The 13,964-nt window shown below is 44.9% G+C and overlaps 2 protein-coding genes across 3 annotated transcripts in view; one reads left to right on the top strand and one right to left on the bottom strand.

The window, feature by feature from the left end:
• LOC104311110 (alcohol dehydrogenase 1) overlaps positions 1 to 164 on the bottom strand; it is a 58,822-nt gene extending 58,658 nt beyond the window's left edge. For both annotated transcript variants that reach the window (XR_011324770.1, XM_069784070.1), the window contains exon 1: positions 13 to 164. The gene's annotated coding sequence lies outside the window, so the exon portion shown is untranslated. The remainder of the gene's footprint in view (positions 1 to 12) is intronic.
• A 3,904-nt stretch (positions 165 to 4,068) lies between these two features.
• Positions 4,069 to 13,964, top strand: part of MTTP (microsomal triglyceride transfer protein) — a 29,123-nt gene continuing 19,227 nt past the window's right edge. Inside the window, exons 1-5 of the mRNA XM_009925541.2 lie at positions 4,069 to 4,805; positions 9,625 to 9,812; positions 10,386 to 10,529; positions 12,531 to 12,638; positions 13,367 to 13,483. Coding sequence (XP_009923843.1) covers positions 4,745 to 4,805; positions 9,625 to 9,812; positions 10,386 to 10,529; positions 12,531 to 12,638; positions 13,367 to 13,483 — 618 coding nt within the window. The 5' untranslated portion in view covers positions 4,069 to 4,744. The remainder of the gene's footprint in view (positions 4,806 to 9,624; positions 9,813 to 10,385; positions 10,530 to 12,530; positions 12,639 to 13,366; positions 13,484 to 13,964) is intronic.

Below are 13,964 nucleotides of genomic sequence, written 5' to 3'. Positions count from 1 at the left end.
GCCGTAACGTACCCGCGAGCCGCCCCACGCGCAGAGCCGGGGGGAGGGGGGGGCGGGGAGGGGGCGGGTAATGGGAGGAGGGGGAGGAGCAACGGCTCCGCCCCGCGCGCGCGCGCACGCGCGCCTCCCCGCCCGCCACGACTTCAGATCCCGGCGAGCAACGGGCGGCGGTCACGTGGCGCTAACGGACAGCGCCCCGGCGCTGAGGGGAAGCGCCGCGACACGACACGACACGACACGACACGATACGACGCGACACGACACGACACGACACGTAGATAGCGAGTGAGCGCGAGTTTCGGCGAGTTTCCCCTCTCCTGCCCGCGGAGCGTCCGGTAGCCGTGTCGGGACCCGGCCCGGCCGGTTGCGCAGGCAGGGGGGGAGCTGGTCTCGCCCGTTTGCGCTGGCGCTGATCGCTCTGTTCTCAGTCAGCTCTGGCGTCAGCTGGAACAGCTTCCAGTCAAATAGGAAAGGAACAAACAACAACTGTAACAAAAGCACTTGAGGATCAGTCGTAGTTTGGGAGGGTTTCTCGGTTTTGCATCATCCCTTACAACACCGGCTGACAAGCCGAGGTTGGCTGCCAGTGGTGGCCACCGGCCCACGGCAGGGTGAGTGGACGTGGGTGCCGTGGCCAGGCTTTAGGGGCCTTTAGAGCCTGCCCTTGCAGGCAGGCGCACAGGTGAGCGGGTTGCTCTGAAACCAGCCAGAGTATGCGCCGGCAGGCTTCAGGGGTTCGCTGATGCCCTTGCTGGGAATCGTGAGAAAAGCTGTGCTTCCCCCCGCGTGTTGCTGCGGTGGCTCCACGGGATCAAGAGAAGCTAAAAGTTAGAAAGCCTTATTTTTATCTCAATGGTTTTGATGACACTACTGAGTTCACACTGGGGCCAGTGAAGTATTTTTAAGTGGTGACATTCCTCAGAGCAGATTTCTAGCTCCAAAGGTCCCACAGCAATGCCATGTTCCCTCTGCCCCCTAAAAAGGGGTATGCGCCTTCATGCTTCATATTTTTAAAGGCCACCACCAATCAGCTTTTTAAACTCTAGTGTCAATACTCAATGAAGGGTGACATTCTTTTGCCTTCAGATGACTTCATGAAAGAATGCTGCCTTGGTACAGGAGTCAGTTCTGGAGACCAGGATTATATTATATGAGAAAAATACATTTTGGGCAGCCTAAATATGTAGATATCTCTTTGCCGCTGATTAATGAGGCACACAAAGTTAGCAAACGTACGAGTGCATGCTACCATAATACCCTTTTCATCTGCATCAGTGTTTATCTCAAGTTTCATTGGTTCCAGATATACACACTCTTTCAGTTTTAGTGCTAGTTTCAGGTTCACTACAGCTATGTTGAAGTCACAAAACTGTATGGTGTCACTATAATAAGACACTGACCTTTAACTGCTGTTGGTATTTAATATTTGCTGTAATATTTGATTTAATTCGTGATTCCTATTCTCTGCATGACTTTCAAAATAGCTAGATTTGCATTTGGGTTTGCTAGCATCTATTTAAAACCTTACTCATGTTACTATTAATATTTAGCTTTACATGCCAGCACCACACAAGTCCAAATGCACCACTGTCCGTATGAAGAATCCTTCATTTTCTTTTGGTTGTTAAAAGGCTGCAGATCAGTTACTGATAGAAGCCCATTTGCTTGCATGCTTTTTAAAAAAAGGAAAAAAGGCATCTAACAAATTCACGTAATATTCAGATGCCCTTTTTCTTAGAATGAAGAAACTGCTTACGCATTTTGATTTATAAATCTGTTTTTCTCATATTGCACTTTCCAAAGCAGCAGTATTGCTAATCCAGACCCCTATGTCCTAAGACACCGATACAGGGTAATGCAATGTTTTCTGAAGTCCACCAAGTGCCAAGTGGTGACAAAGCAAAATGAAGACCTGAGCTGCTGCAAACATTGAGAAAGAGTTGTCTAACTGAATTTCATTATTTTGGTAGAGCCATAACATGACTTTTCAAGATGCTCATTCAAATGGTGAGTTGCCCCCAGCAACAGACCAAACCCCCACAGTTTAAAAATGCATATTGAAGCATTTTGTACAAACAGCACTGCAGGTCAAGAGGCAGAGTATGGAGAGAGGAAAAAAGCCTTGGTGGAGGCTCAGGTGTGGAGATAGACATCACTCTCTGTGGGCCAGGTCTGATTGCAGCACTCTTGAGGCAAGGCTTAGGACGCAAGTGACATGCACAACTCACCTTTAGCCAGTGGCTTGGCTGGGCATCTCCCTCCCTCTGTCCCCCGTGGCAGAAACAGGGGGTCTTATTCACCCAAACAGTGGGAGCTGGGGCACACAGGCACCAGCTGAAGGTCAAAGGTGGACTTGGGTACTTTGGTGTACATAGCTGGAAGTTCAAGTTGAAAACCGAGATCTTCACACTGTCACTTGTGAAGAGAAGACAAAAACATTTTGTTGACCTCAGAAGATGTGAGGAAATCTCATTAGGTTTATTAGGTCATATAAAGATATGAGCCTTATAGTTTGGACTCTGGAGAATGTGCAGCAACAGTAATACTTTGACCCCAGTACATATGCCAGCATGGCGTGAAGCGTACATTAGGGGCTGATCCTGCAACCTCTGCGTGTAATGGACTTTGGTGGGCGCAACACTTCTTTCATTGGTGTAATTTGACTTCAGGACAGTCACTGCTGATTTACTCCGGCCATAACTGAGGTGAGGCTCAGGCCTCCTGTTTTTAAGACTTTTGAAGAATATACCAAGTATGTGTTATTGGTGTGTGTATAGGTGTATAGGCACGTGGAAACATACATACACTATTTCTCTACATGATGGTTACATCCTTACTGGCACTACTACAGTGGTGTCCAAAGAGATATGCTGATTTACCTCAGCAGGGGATCTGGCCTCTGATATTCTAGTGTCTAAGAGGCCCTTTTTTTAAATAACTTTATTTCAAGGAAGAAATACATTTCCGGTGTCCCAAGAGCTTAAGAAGAGGACAGTTGCTCTTCTCCAGCTGCTCAGACCAGCATCAACTCCTCCTCATGAGTGAAGTGTGAATATTGCATTTCCAAAGCAGGATCCATACCTCTGGTCTTTCCCTAGCTAGAGTTGGTTTTGCACACAGGGAGTATCCTTATTTTTTTCAAAAAAGCACAGAAAGCCTGGCAAGCTCCTTGTTCACCAAATGCAGCAAAAGGATCAGCTGAAGGCCTCTGCCTCAGTCCCTTGAATTCAGGAGCATGTCACAGCCTGTGCTGGGGAAGCAGCATAAATAACCACAAACTTGGGAGAAACAGTAGCAGTCCCCAGGGTTTCCTACCAATCTCCTCCCTCCCACATGCATGCACACACAACACACAAAAAGATCCTGGGGGGGGCTTCCACAAGGTGCAGAGAGTTGGGCGCGAGCAAGGAGCATTGGTGTGGACCTGCTGTTTCCCACTGCTGGGCGATGATTGACGTCCACACTGCTCGGCTTCTCTTTTGCCGCAAGGCAACAAAGGTGGCATTTATACCACTCAAGGCGAAGGCCATTCTCACTTTAGGATCCCTTACGAATACAGAGGAGCTGGTGGCAGAATTGGCCCGTTGGGAGCAGCTAAACGCAGCCTGGGGTGGCACTGGTTCAGTTGGGGTGTTTGTAGCTCAGAATCTTCTTAAAGCAACCTCTGGATGTGGAGCAAAAGAGCCTGGTGATGGCTCACGGGTGTGCCTCCTCTACAAGCAGGACCAGATCCTCCCTCCTCACAGAGACAGGGATGCTTCATATGCCGGGGGAGAGTGTGCCCCCTCGCAGGCTGTGACACCCAGGGTGTGCCAAGGAACGTGGGGAGTGACCTACTGCGCCAACATCACCTGAGGGACAAGGAGGTCCTTTAACGAGCCCTGTGGCCATAAGGCTTAGCATGAGATGGCCTGGGATTTACTCTCAGAGGAAATGGGGAAGCATGTGGGTTAGTCAGCTGGGGGCTTATCAGGGGAGGTGGTGAAGTGAGCGTGAAAAAGGGGGGAAATAGAGGTGAAAAGGAGGTCTTGGTTTGCCCTGCTGCCAGACCCAGCCAAGAGGTACTCTTCACCGAGAGGGGACGGAATAGCTGGTTTATCTCATCTTTTCAGCCTCTAACCCACTGCAATGATGTAAGATGGGGGCTCGGGCTGCTGAAAGAAAGAGAATTTATTTGGTATCATACAATATAGCAGGAACTGACATCGCATCTGAGTCTCTGTAACAAAGTAGCATCACTTTTGGGGATGGCACTGATAAATCCCCTGTACTTCTGCTTGCAGGAAGACCCTTAAAAAGCATCTGCCTCCGGGGTTGCTCACAGAGTTGATACAAGAGAGTGGAGGCAGTGGTCAGGATCTGGCCCCTGGCAGCAACAGACCTGATTGCCCTTTCATTCAGGCAGAGGAGGAGTGGCAGGATCTCCTGGTCCTGCCAGGACTGGAGGTGGTCTCCCCCACTCAGAAATGTGGCTGTGTGGGCTCAGTATTCAAAAATGAAAGCCGAGGTGATCAATAAATGGGGCAGAAACCACAAGTTGCCTTAGTTCTTAATAATTAACTGGAAGTCCTTTGATGAACTTAGTACCCGAGTGTGGAATTTGGAATCTGACCTTTACTACATCTAGATAAACAGTGTGGCTGACCCGGCAGCTCTCTCTGCAAGCGCCCCTCCACTCTCAGCAGCTCACTTCTTGGAGGCTCTCACACTTCATGCTGCAGTCAGGAGCTCCAGGGAGTCCAGCATGATTCTTCTTACCGTGCTGTTCCTTTGCATCATTTCCACCTACTCAGCCTCTGTTAAAGGTAGGTCTGTACTGGGCTTGGTTCAGATTTTGACTCAGCAAAGGCATAACCAGTGCGTGTATGCAGATCTGTTTTGCATCAAAAATTATCTTCTTTACTCGTCTGTCCTTGAGTAATACAAAATGCATTTAGTAATTACAAAGGTTTCAGTGCTTGTGGCATTCATGTCAGCAGAGGGGATGGAGGAGACAATGTTTTCAGGTGCACAGGGCCAGTGGTGTGAGCCAGGAGACTGGGGATCTTGACCTTGCTTAGTCAGGACATGCCATGGGAGCACCAACTTGCAAGGGGCTATTCACACACTCCGAAGTTAAACACACAGAAGTGCTCTGGTGGAGCAGAGCCAGGAAGTGCTCAGGGCTCTCCAGGTTTCAGCTTCTGAGCAGTTGACTCAGCTACCACTGAAGTCAGTAACAAGCATCCCATTAATTTCATGGGGAGCTTGCTCTGCCATAAGTCATGAAAACCTGAATGTCTGCACAAGCCCTGGGAGCAGGGCTTTACTCAGGTGTCCTGACAAAGGTCAAGGGTATGAAATCTGGAGACTGCCTGCTTCAGCAGCACCAGTCTACGAAGCAAGGAAAGGTGTCTTTAGTAGTGGCTCTTTGAGTACAACCTGACATTAAATTCAGAGGAGCAGCAACCTTAAAACATGAGCTGACACCTAGTTTTTAGTTAATGAGGATGTCCTCATCGTGATGAGGAGCGGGGGCGCACGCCATCCTAGGTTAAAAAGGCTGTAGAAGGTGCTCTCATGGGTGCCTCCTCCTGCTCCCTGCAGGGGATCCAGAACACTCTATCTGTGTAAGCACAGAGCAGCAACGTTCCTCCATCCCCCCTTACAACAGGAGTTATAAGAAAGAGAAGTTTGCAGGCAGTTCCTCTACCCGTGAGTGTATTTCACGAGACTGCAAAGTAATGTTTATGACTAGATACCAACATGCCATGTTTCTGGTGGGTGTTCTTCCCAGCTTCTCCTTAAGATAAATTAAGCAAAGCTCCTTCTTGATGTGAAGTAATATTTGTTTGTCACATTACATCCTCAGGATACTGAGCAAGCATTTTCTCATTAATTAGTCCTCCCTTCAGCTCTGTCAGGTCTCATCTCCCTCTTGTGCAGAGAGATTGAGAGCTAAATTACTGGCCCAAAGGCCACTTAGTGCCTCAGTGACAGAGCTGGGATTAGGATGAGTGTTTTACCTTTCCACCAGGCTGTGCTGCCTTTTGGAAGTATTGAAGGAATATTCTTTTCTTTTAAGTCAGCTAGATCAGCATTCACGAAAATTTCCTACTGCAGTTCAACTTGAAAAATGTTTTCAATGAAGCGGATGGGTTTTGCTTTTTAAAGCTATCCGGTATCAGAAACAGTGGCAAATATAATTTATGAAGGTAGAGCCAGCAAGTAGAGACGCACATGCTGTGCATGCCATATGTATTAATAAAAGGCACAGGACTTGACAGCTGTCTCTACTCATGCAGTGTAACCTTCTGTATTATACAGTATCATGATTTAATTATAGACTTGGCATGTTACCCTTAATGACAGACACTTAACATTACTAGTCAAACTATGTGTTATGCACTCCACCTTGAAAGCAGGCACTTCTGACCCGAAGAGAGCATGGCTGATTGCAGTCTTTATGTCCATCTCTCCTCCCTTCTCAGTCAGTGGGACATTTGCCATCAGCTGAAATGGCAATGGCTATATGGGCAGCAGGGATCCCAGTGCTGTGCTGAATACAAAGGAAAGAGCTTCTAAAGGCAGGGTTTTTTTTAAAGAAAATTTTCCATTAGAAAGGTGTAGGAATATTCCTTTTTAAATAGTACCGGTGTTTTCTTCATGCAAGGTGGCATGAAAATTTAGTTAGGCTGTTTTGAGTACTGGTTCTGGGCAGCGATAATGTGTCTCTCCCCCTCAGCCACCAATATCCCCCTTGCCTCTCAAACTGACCATGCTATCCAATTGTCTCTCTTGGCTTCCCCATTTCCACTGGGGTTAAGTGCTAAGTCCTTGGGACTGCTTTCAATACTGCTTCATCCCTGCTGCTTCTCTTATCATGATTGACCACTGGCTCACCCTTTTCCATCAGTGACACCAGTCTTGCAACTAAAGGTGTCTTCTGCCCTGGCTCCTGCAGTGTTTTCCACGTATGAAATGGTGAAAGCTTTCAGAACCTCATATTATTCTAGCTCCCAGAAACACTTTGCAATTATTCGTCTCTTCCATGACACTTGGTGCATCATTTGCTCATCTGTTTCCTTCAGGAGGGAACAGCTCTTTTGTATGTGGAGACAAGCAAGTGCTAAAAGGGAGGAAGAGGCAAAGAAGTCTTGCAAAAGGGAAAACAAATCTATGGGTTGAGCTGTGGGAAAAGGAAGAGGATAGGTGAGAGGTGCTTTTAACTGAAAAGAGAGAGGGAGCAAACCCACAAACATCCACCTTAACTAATAAGACACGTGTCTCTCAGCACCCAGATCATTTTTCTTGGACATGCTTTTCCCCCACCTTTTATCTTTAGATGGGACTGTGTCACCCTCTGTGTTTAGAAAGCACCTAGTGGGTGGCATTCGTAAAATCTCAGCCAACACTAAATCATTAGCACTGCCATTTCTGCTGCAAATGAAGGACATTTTGAACCAGGAAGCAACCAGCTCCGAGGTACTGGAAGGAACCAGGGGTGCCCCTGAAAGGCGCAACCATCTCTGGGCAGGCACTGAACACCCTCTGCTCTCAAGGGTAATGTAGCTTCAAAGCTGACAGGAATGAGGGGAAGTGGGGAAGTGGCTAGGCAATTCATGGTAAACCTGAAGGAAGGGTTTTGAAGCAGACACAAAGACATGCAAAACCAGAAGAGCCCCATCGTGCCGACATTAATGCTTCAGCCTCCTTGCAAAGAAATCAATAGTTACAGCTTTGAGCTCCCACATGCAAACAGGTTGCTCCCTCTGGGATTACCAAAGTTGCTGCACCACACCTCCAGCTGGCATAAAGCTTAAGTCAGTTTAGTTCTGTGTAGCTTTGCCAATTTACACAACTTGCAGACCAAACTTGGTGGGCTCGCCGTTTTCCTCAGGGAAAGGTTCTTTGAAGCTGACCTTAATCTACTGCTATGACATCTGAGTGAACAGGGGAAGGAAGCGAGCAAAACCTTAAAAAAGCGGGGGGGGGGACGACTCTTTGAGCACTGCATAATATATCTGTCCAGCCATGATGGAACTACGCTGTACACCTACCTAATTGGGATCTAAAATCTGAAAGTGAAATAGGAAAAGACTTTGGTTTTCCTTTTTACCAATGCAGTGATTTGAAATTTATTTAGCAAAGCCAAATAAAACACTGAGGGACATGACATAAATCGAGAGAGACTGTTGATTCTCTGCAAGAGACTTTGAACACACTGATTACATTAGAGCATGCTTAAGAATTTGTCTGAGGTACTTTGATAGATTTTTCTTCTTCCCCTCCACCCCCCCCGCACTTGTCATAAGACTGAGATGCATCTCCCTGAGGACAGCACTTTGCTTTTCTTAGATTAACTCTGTTGTGAAGTTGTTGTTTCTGCTCTGTGCCTCCTGAAGTCCATGAAGAAATTCCCAATGGATTCAGTGGTGCAGTGTTTGGGTCTGAGAGGCTAGTGCCATGCTGCTTACAGATAGCACCTAAGGTCACTGTATTTGTATTATTTGCTTTGCAGATGTAAAAGCCCTTTGTGTACATCCAGCTTCTCCTCTGTTCCCTTCCCTCTACTAACTGACTTCATCAGTTTTTCTTGTGCGGAAGAGACCTTTGTAGCCATCCACATCAGAGGAGGGAAGCCTTGAAAGCAGTGAAGAGGGATGTTATGTATACCATTTGTGGCAAAATATTTAAAGGGTATTCAAGAAGAAACTGATTTTCCTTAGCGACAGATTTTAGGGGCACAGTATTAATTCCTGTGCCTGAGGCTGGGTAGAGAGTTGTGACACTGGTGCCAGATGTTCCCCACAGGGCTGTGCATGGGAGAAAAGAAAGAGAGGATAGGAAAGGGTGTGGTAGTAAGTACCACATATAAAAAGTATAAAGGAAAAATAAGTGTCATTTGTATTCTACAGATTTCATTTACACTAAAATGAGTGCAACTGAATCCCTAGGGAACAGTCTGTCTGAGTTATTGTTAATGCAGATGGAAATGGCAGCATAAATTGGGTATGCAAGTTGCATTTATGCTAGAATTTGGCTTTATATCCCTTAAAATACATCAACTAACAGCAGAGGCACAGCTAAAGGGACAATTATTTAGTTTAAAGAACAAGGACTTAATTATTCAATCAAAAAAATATTTTCCCAATGTCTTCATTACATTCATGTCACCTCTGGGCAAGGCTCTCAATGGGAAGATTCCCAATAAACATGCAAGAGATGCAGAGAACAATTTCTGTTGGCTCCAACAAATTACATCAGTGCATTTCAAACTGCTAAGTACACAAATTGCGTGATCAATTACAGTATTTTGAGTTGCAAAAGATTTTGGATTAATTTCTAATGTGAACATGCCCAAAGTAAAGAATTTGACTCTCATTTATTTAAGTGTAGAGCTAGAACAAAGGATTTTGTGAACATTCTTATCTTAAATATATGAAATTAGTGTCAACTTAGTCTCAGAAAAAACCCAGCTGCTCCAGTGGGACGGCCTCTGTAATCCAGGCTAGCAGGATCAGTCCCATAAACTTTTGTTGGCGATTAGATTTTTAATTTTTCTAAAGGTGGTTTTTAGTGAAAATGACAGATTATGTGAGTTAGTCAATTCTAAAACACTGTTTGGTTTTGCTTTCCCAACAGGGCATACTACTGGACCAAGCTTAAATAATGACAAGCTGTATAAGTTTGCTTACGCAGCTGAAGTGTATGTTGATCAGGTGAAAGCATCACTGCAGAAAAGTGCAGGATATCGGATTTCTTCTGGTGTGGATGTCAACCTCTTATGGAGAAATCCTGACAATGATGATGACCAGTTGATCAAAATTACGGTAATTGATGCCATCAGACAACTTAAGACATGCCCAATCCTTTCTGCATTTATCTAACTGCTAATCTAACCTTGAAGAACTCATTTTCAGAAGATGAGCTAAATCTTTTATTCTTCTCTAGTCCTATCAACTAAAGCCAGCTTCTTCGATAAGCTGATTCCTATATAATAAGACTTCACGAGGATATATCTAACATCATGAGCCAGAACTTCAGAATATCTCCGATATTTTGAAATTGCTTCATATAGCTTCTACAGCTTCAAACAACTGGTGTACAAGCACCTACCTGGCAGTAGGTTGTCTGAAGTCCTTGGTTCTAGCTGCAAATCATGACATTTGCTAAATACAAACTGGGTATTTAGCTTTACAGTGAGTTTTTCTGCCACTTATTTCCCTAGTGGTGAGTGCTGGTTTCTTTCGAAAACATAGACATAGTAATCATGGAAGATTAATGATCAGAGCCAGAAATGAAGAAATAAAAAAGATGTATTATGTGATTTAGTCTCTCCAGCCTACCCCAGGCCAATGCTAGGCTGCTCTCTACACGAAATTTCTCTGCTTTTACTTTGCTAGGTAAGAGATGTTCAAGTTGAAAATGTGAATGAACGTCCAGCTGCTAAAAACATCTTCAAAGGAAAAAGCACAGAGAAGATCATCGGGAAAGAATATCTGGAAGCTTTACAGAGGCCCATAGTTCTTGAGCTAGTCCGTGGAAAAGTAAGACTCTGTCTTTTAAAATTCAGTCCCTGAGGAAACCTGAGACAAATCTTTTCTCAGGGGCTTGGAGAATTTACCAATTCACTGTCCTCTCGGTGTTCTTAATATGCCATCATGTCCTATCTTTCTATATGAAATATAATAGTTTAGCACAGACTGTAATTTACCTGTACAAGGGGCCCTTGCATCCCAAGCTTCTTGTGCGTTGAGAACACCACACAGTATGGAAGTGAACAGCAGATTAGCCACAAATAAATGGCTACACACGTAGATATATGCACAATTGCTGTGTAAGATCTGTGCTGTTGACTTCAGTAAGGCCAGGATTTTATCCAAGGTCTGAAGGCAGAAAAGGAGATACATTTTGTCATGAGGGAGGTTATACAGAGTCTGTGAGGAACAGTGTTAATCACTTTAAACCCTTCTGAAAGATCTTAGCATGACTGCTTTTCCCACCTCTCTGGCTTGCTTATTTACTTCAGCGTCACCTGCAGTTTCAACAGTCCCACGTTAAAGAGCTTGATGCTGAAAGAGCTACAGCCTTTCCTGTTGTTCCTCTACTGGGAAACTGTCTCCAAAAATCGGAAGAGAAGGGACAGGGAGCAGGTGTGTCTCAGTGTGTGCCTGCATTTTATAGCCTGCCCTGAGAGAGCACCAAGGCACTGTCGCACCGCGGGAGCACACGTGCCCAAAGGTAGCTCTCAGAGTCCCAGTTTTGCTCAGAAGGGGATTCAACTAAATCCATCTCCCCCTCTTTTTCCCTGCCAGAGCTGCTCGCTTGTCCCCTTGCACACAGCCTACTGCTCTGCCCAGGGAGCCCCAAGGCTTGAGCCATGGCTGCTCCTGCCTCCTCTCCGCCCTCCTTCACCCTCTCATTGCTCGTCGCACTAGGCCAACAGCCCCACTCTCCCTGCTGCAGCCCGGGCAACGCTCGGCAGGTGGGACGTGGGCAGAGGGGCAGTGAGAAAGGAGGAAGGTTGAAGGTCACGCTCCCTTTTCTCTTCTGCAGAGCGGAGTGAGGGCTGTGACACCCTACCCCAGCAGGATCTTTACCTCCTGCTGTAAATAGGCACTGAGCACATACCCTGGCCGCCAGCTCAGCCTACTGAATTGCAGCTGCTATCATGCCTGCTCGGTAACTTTCAGACTCAGCCTTGTCATCAGTTTTACACAACATAAAAAGAAACAGGCCAGCACTGGCTCCCGGCTGTACGCATCCCTAAATGAGAATGGAGGTCTTGGAAGAACACAGTCAAAATACATCTGCTCCTAATACATTAAGCAGTTCACACACTAAGACTGAGATGTAGTACTAAAAACTCAGGCTTTTTCTCAGGTAATAGGGTCTGTACACTCCTTTTATGATTTCTTTGTGGTGTAATACTTTCATCCCTGGTACAGTGATTTCACTTTCCAGGGTTGCTCCAAGATAACACGCTGATTGTACAGTTCCTGAAAAAAAAGTGCACTTTTAAAGCACCTTGAATGCAAAGTGGAGGTGCAAAGTCTTGTTACCAGAGGAGAGGCTCAAGCACAACAGTTGACCCATGAAGTGCAAAGGTTGTGATGTGTTTGACACGTCATTTAAGTAATTTTAACTGTGATTTACCTATGATTCATTCTGGGGTTTTGTAACCTGTGATTAAAGTGCAACAGATATTATGCCCCTGTGGGGAGGGATTATCTGAGGATTATGCAGAAAAATGAGTCACTTGTGAAATTATGTAAAATTTCTCATTTCCCTTCTAAATTCTCTCTAATTAACAGGAGGAAAGATGCTCACTGCACTGAAACTGTACTTAGGTACAGCTAAAGCCCGAAATGTGTTTGTACTGTTATCGACAGGCCCTGCAGCCCCTGGAGTTTGCTTAAATAAGGGCCAAAGGTCCAAATTCAGCTTCCCATTCAGAAAAAAGTAAAGGGAGTTTTTCTAGAGAGGATTCTCACTATACTTTTCTCATTTAACCAGATTTGTTATACACTTGGTTTTTTTTCCTACAGGTCAAAACCTTCTACTCATATCAAAATGAACCTGGTTTTACTCAAAATATTAAGAGAGGTCTGGCTAGCCTTTTCCAGCTACAGCTGCACTCTGGTGCTGCCCGTGAGGTATGGTGGTATATCCAGCAAGATAATCATCATCAGAGAAAGAGCCGAAAGGCAGACCTGTGTCTCCTGCTGACTTCAGAAGGAATGAACTGTGACAGAAATCACACCTCTGATTGCATTTGAGGTTGCGGATGTAAAGACAGACTTCTGAATATTTGGTGACAGAAATCAAGTTGCTGCAATTAACATAAAGAATTGCTGAAATCCATTTGATTTTAAATGCTTTTATCAGTTTAGTAGAATTTGGTAATAAACCAACTTAAACCAGGTCACTATAAAACAGATACACCGATGTTTAAAGTCGGTTGATTCCTAAACTCAGTTCAATGGATTAAGCTATTTTAAATCAGAGTATCCACACAAAGTTAGTAATGGTTTAGCTGCATCTATTTAACCTGTGTTACATTGCTAAATTTCTACATTTCTCCACATGAGCAAAGCTGGAATTTAACTCGAACTCGTGACTACAGTGCCAGCTGCCAGGTGTCTTCTAAATTTTTTGTTTAAACAAACATTGTTACTTTCCTTCATAGCTATCTAATGAAAAGTACCCTTGCCTATCCAAAGCAGGTAGTTAGAAACACTCAAAACTGGTAAATAAACCCAAGCAGTGCAGCATCTCAGGTACAGGATTCCAACAGTGGAGAAAATGTTTCATCTTTGGAAGGTGTTCTGGGGTCCCAAAGATAAATTCAATAAATTGTCCTAATCTAACTCTTTTTTCCAAGGTGGACATATCTGGGAAATGCAATACTACTTACCATGTGCGGCAAGATCAAGTGACTAAAATAAAAGCCCTGGACTCCTGTGAAATAGAAAAAGAAGGATTTACCAGCCACAACCAGGTATGATTTCTTTAACAAAATAAAATCTGCTCTGCCTGTTTAAAATATATTCTTAGTAGCTATTACTCATTTTCTCAAGTCCTTTCTGCATTACAGAAAGCAAATTCTACATGTACATTTTGTAGTATTACTAGTACAAATTTCATATGGGGGGGATTCCCCTGGGGGGAACAGAGAACAGATTCTCCTCTTATGTAAACCACCTTGGCTCAGCTGACATTGAGTACAGCACACCAATTCACATAATTTTTTGATCTCATCCGTAACATATTTTAGTTTCTATGCAGATTTACAGCACTTTTGTCCTGGCTGTACTGAAGTTTTAATCGATGTGAGGCTTCTTTTTTCTTTGGAGGAAAATAGTAGATACAGCCACAGTCATAGTGACAATAGTAACCTTTTTCCAGCTGCTAAGTTATAGCATTTAGCATACACAATAAATTCCAGGCAAGACGCTGACTCCTGAATGGAGCCCGGTCAG

Source organism: Haliaeetus albicilla, chromosome 1 (genome assembly GCF_947461875.1).
Source record: "Haliaeetus albicilla chromosome 1, bHalAlb1.1, whole genome shotgun sequence".
In the NCBI taxonomy this organism is placed as follows: Eukaryota; Metazoa; Chordata; class Aves; order Accipitriformes; family Accipitridae; genus Haliaeetus; species Haliaeetus albicilla.
The sequence above is the reverse complement of the archived record's forward strand: the minus strand, read 5'-3'. Positions and strand labels throughout refer to the sequence as shown.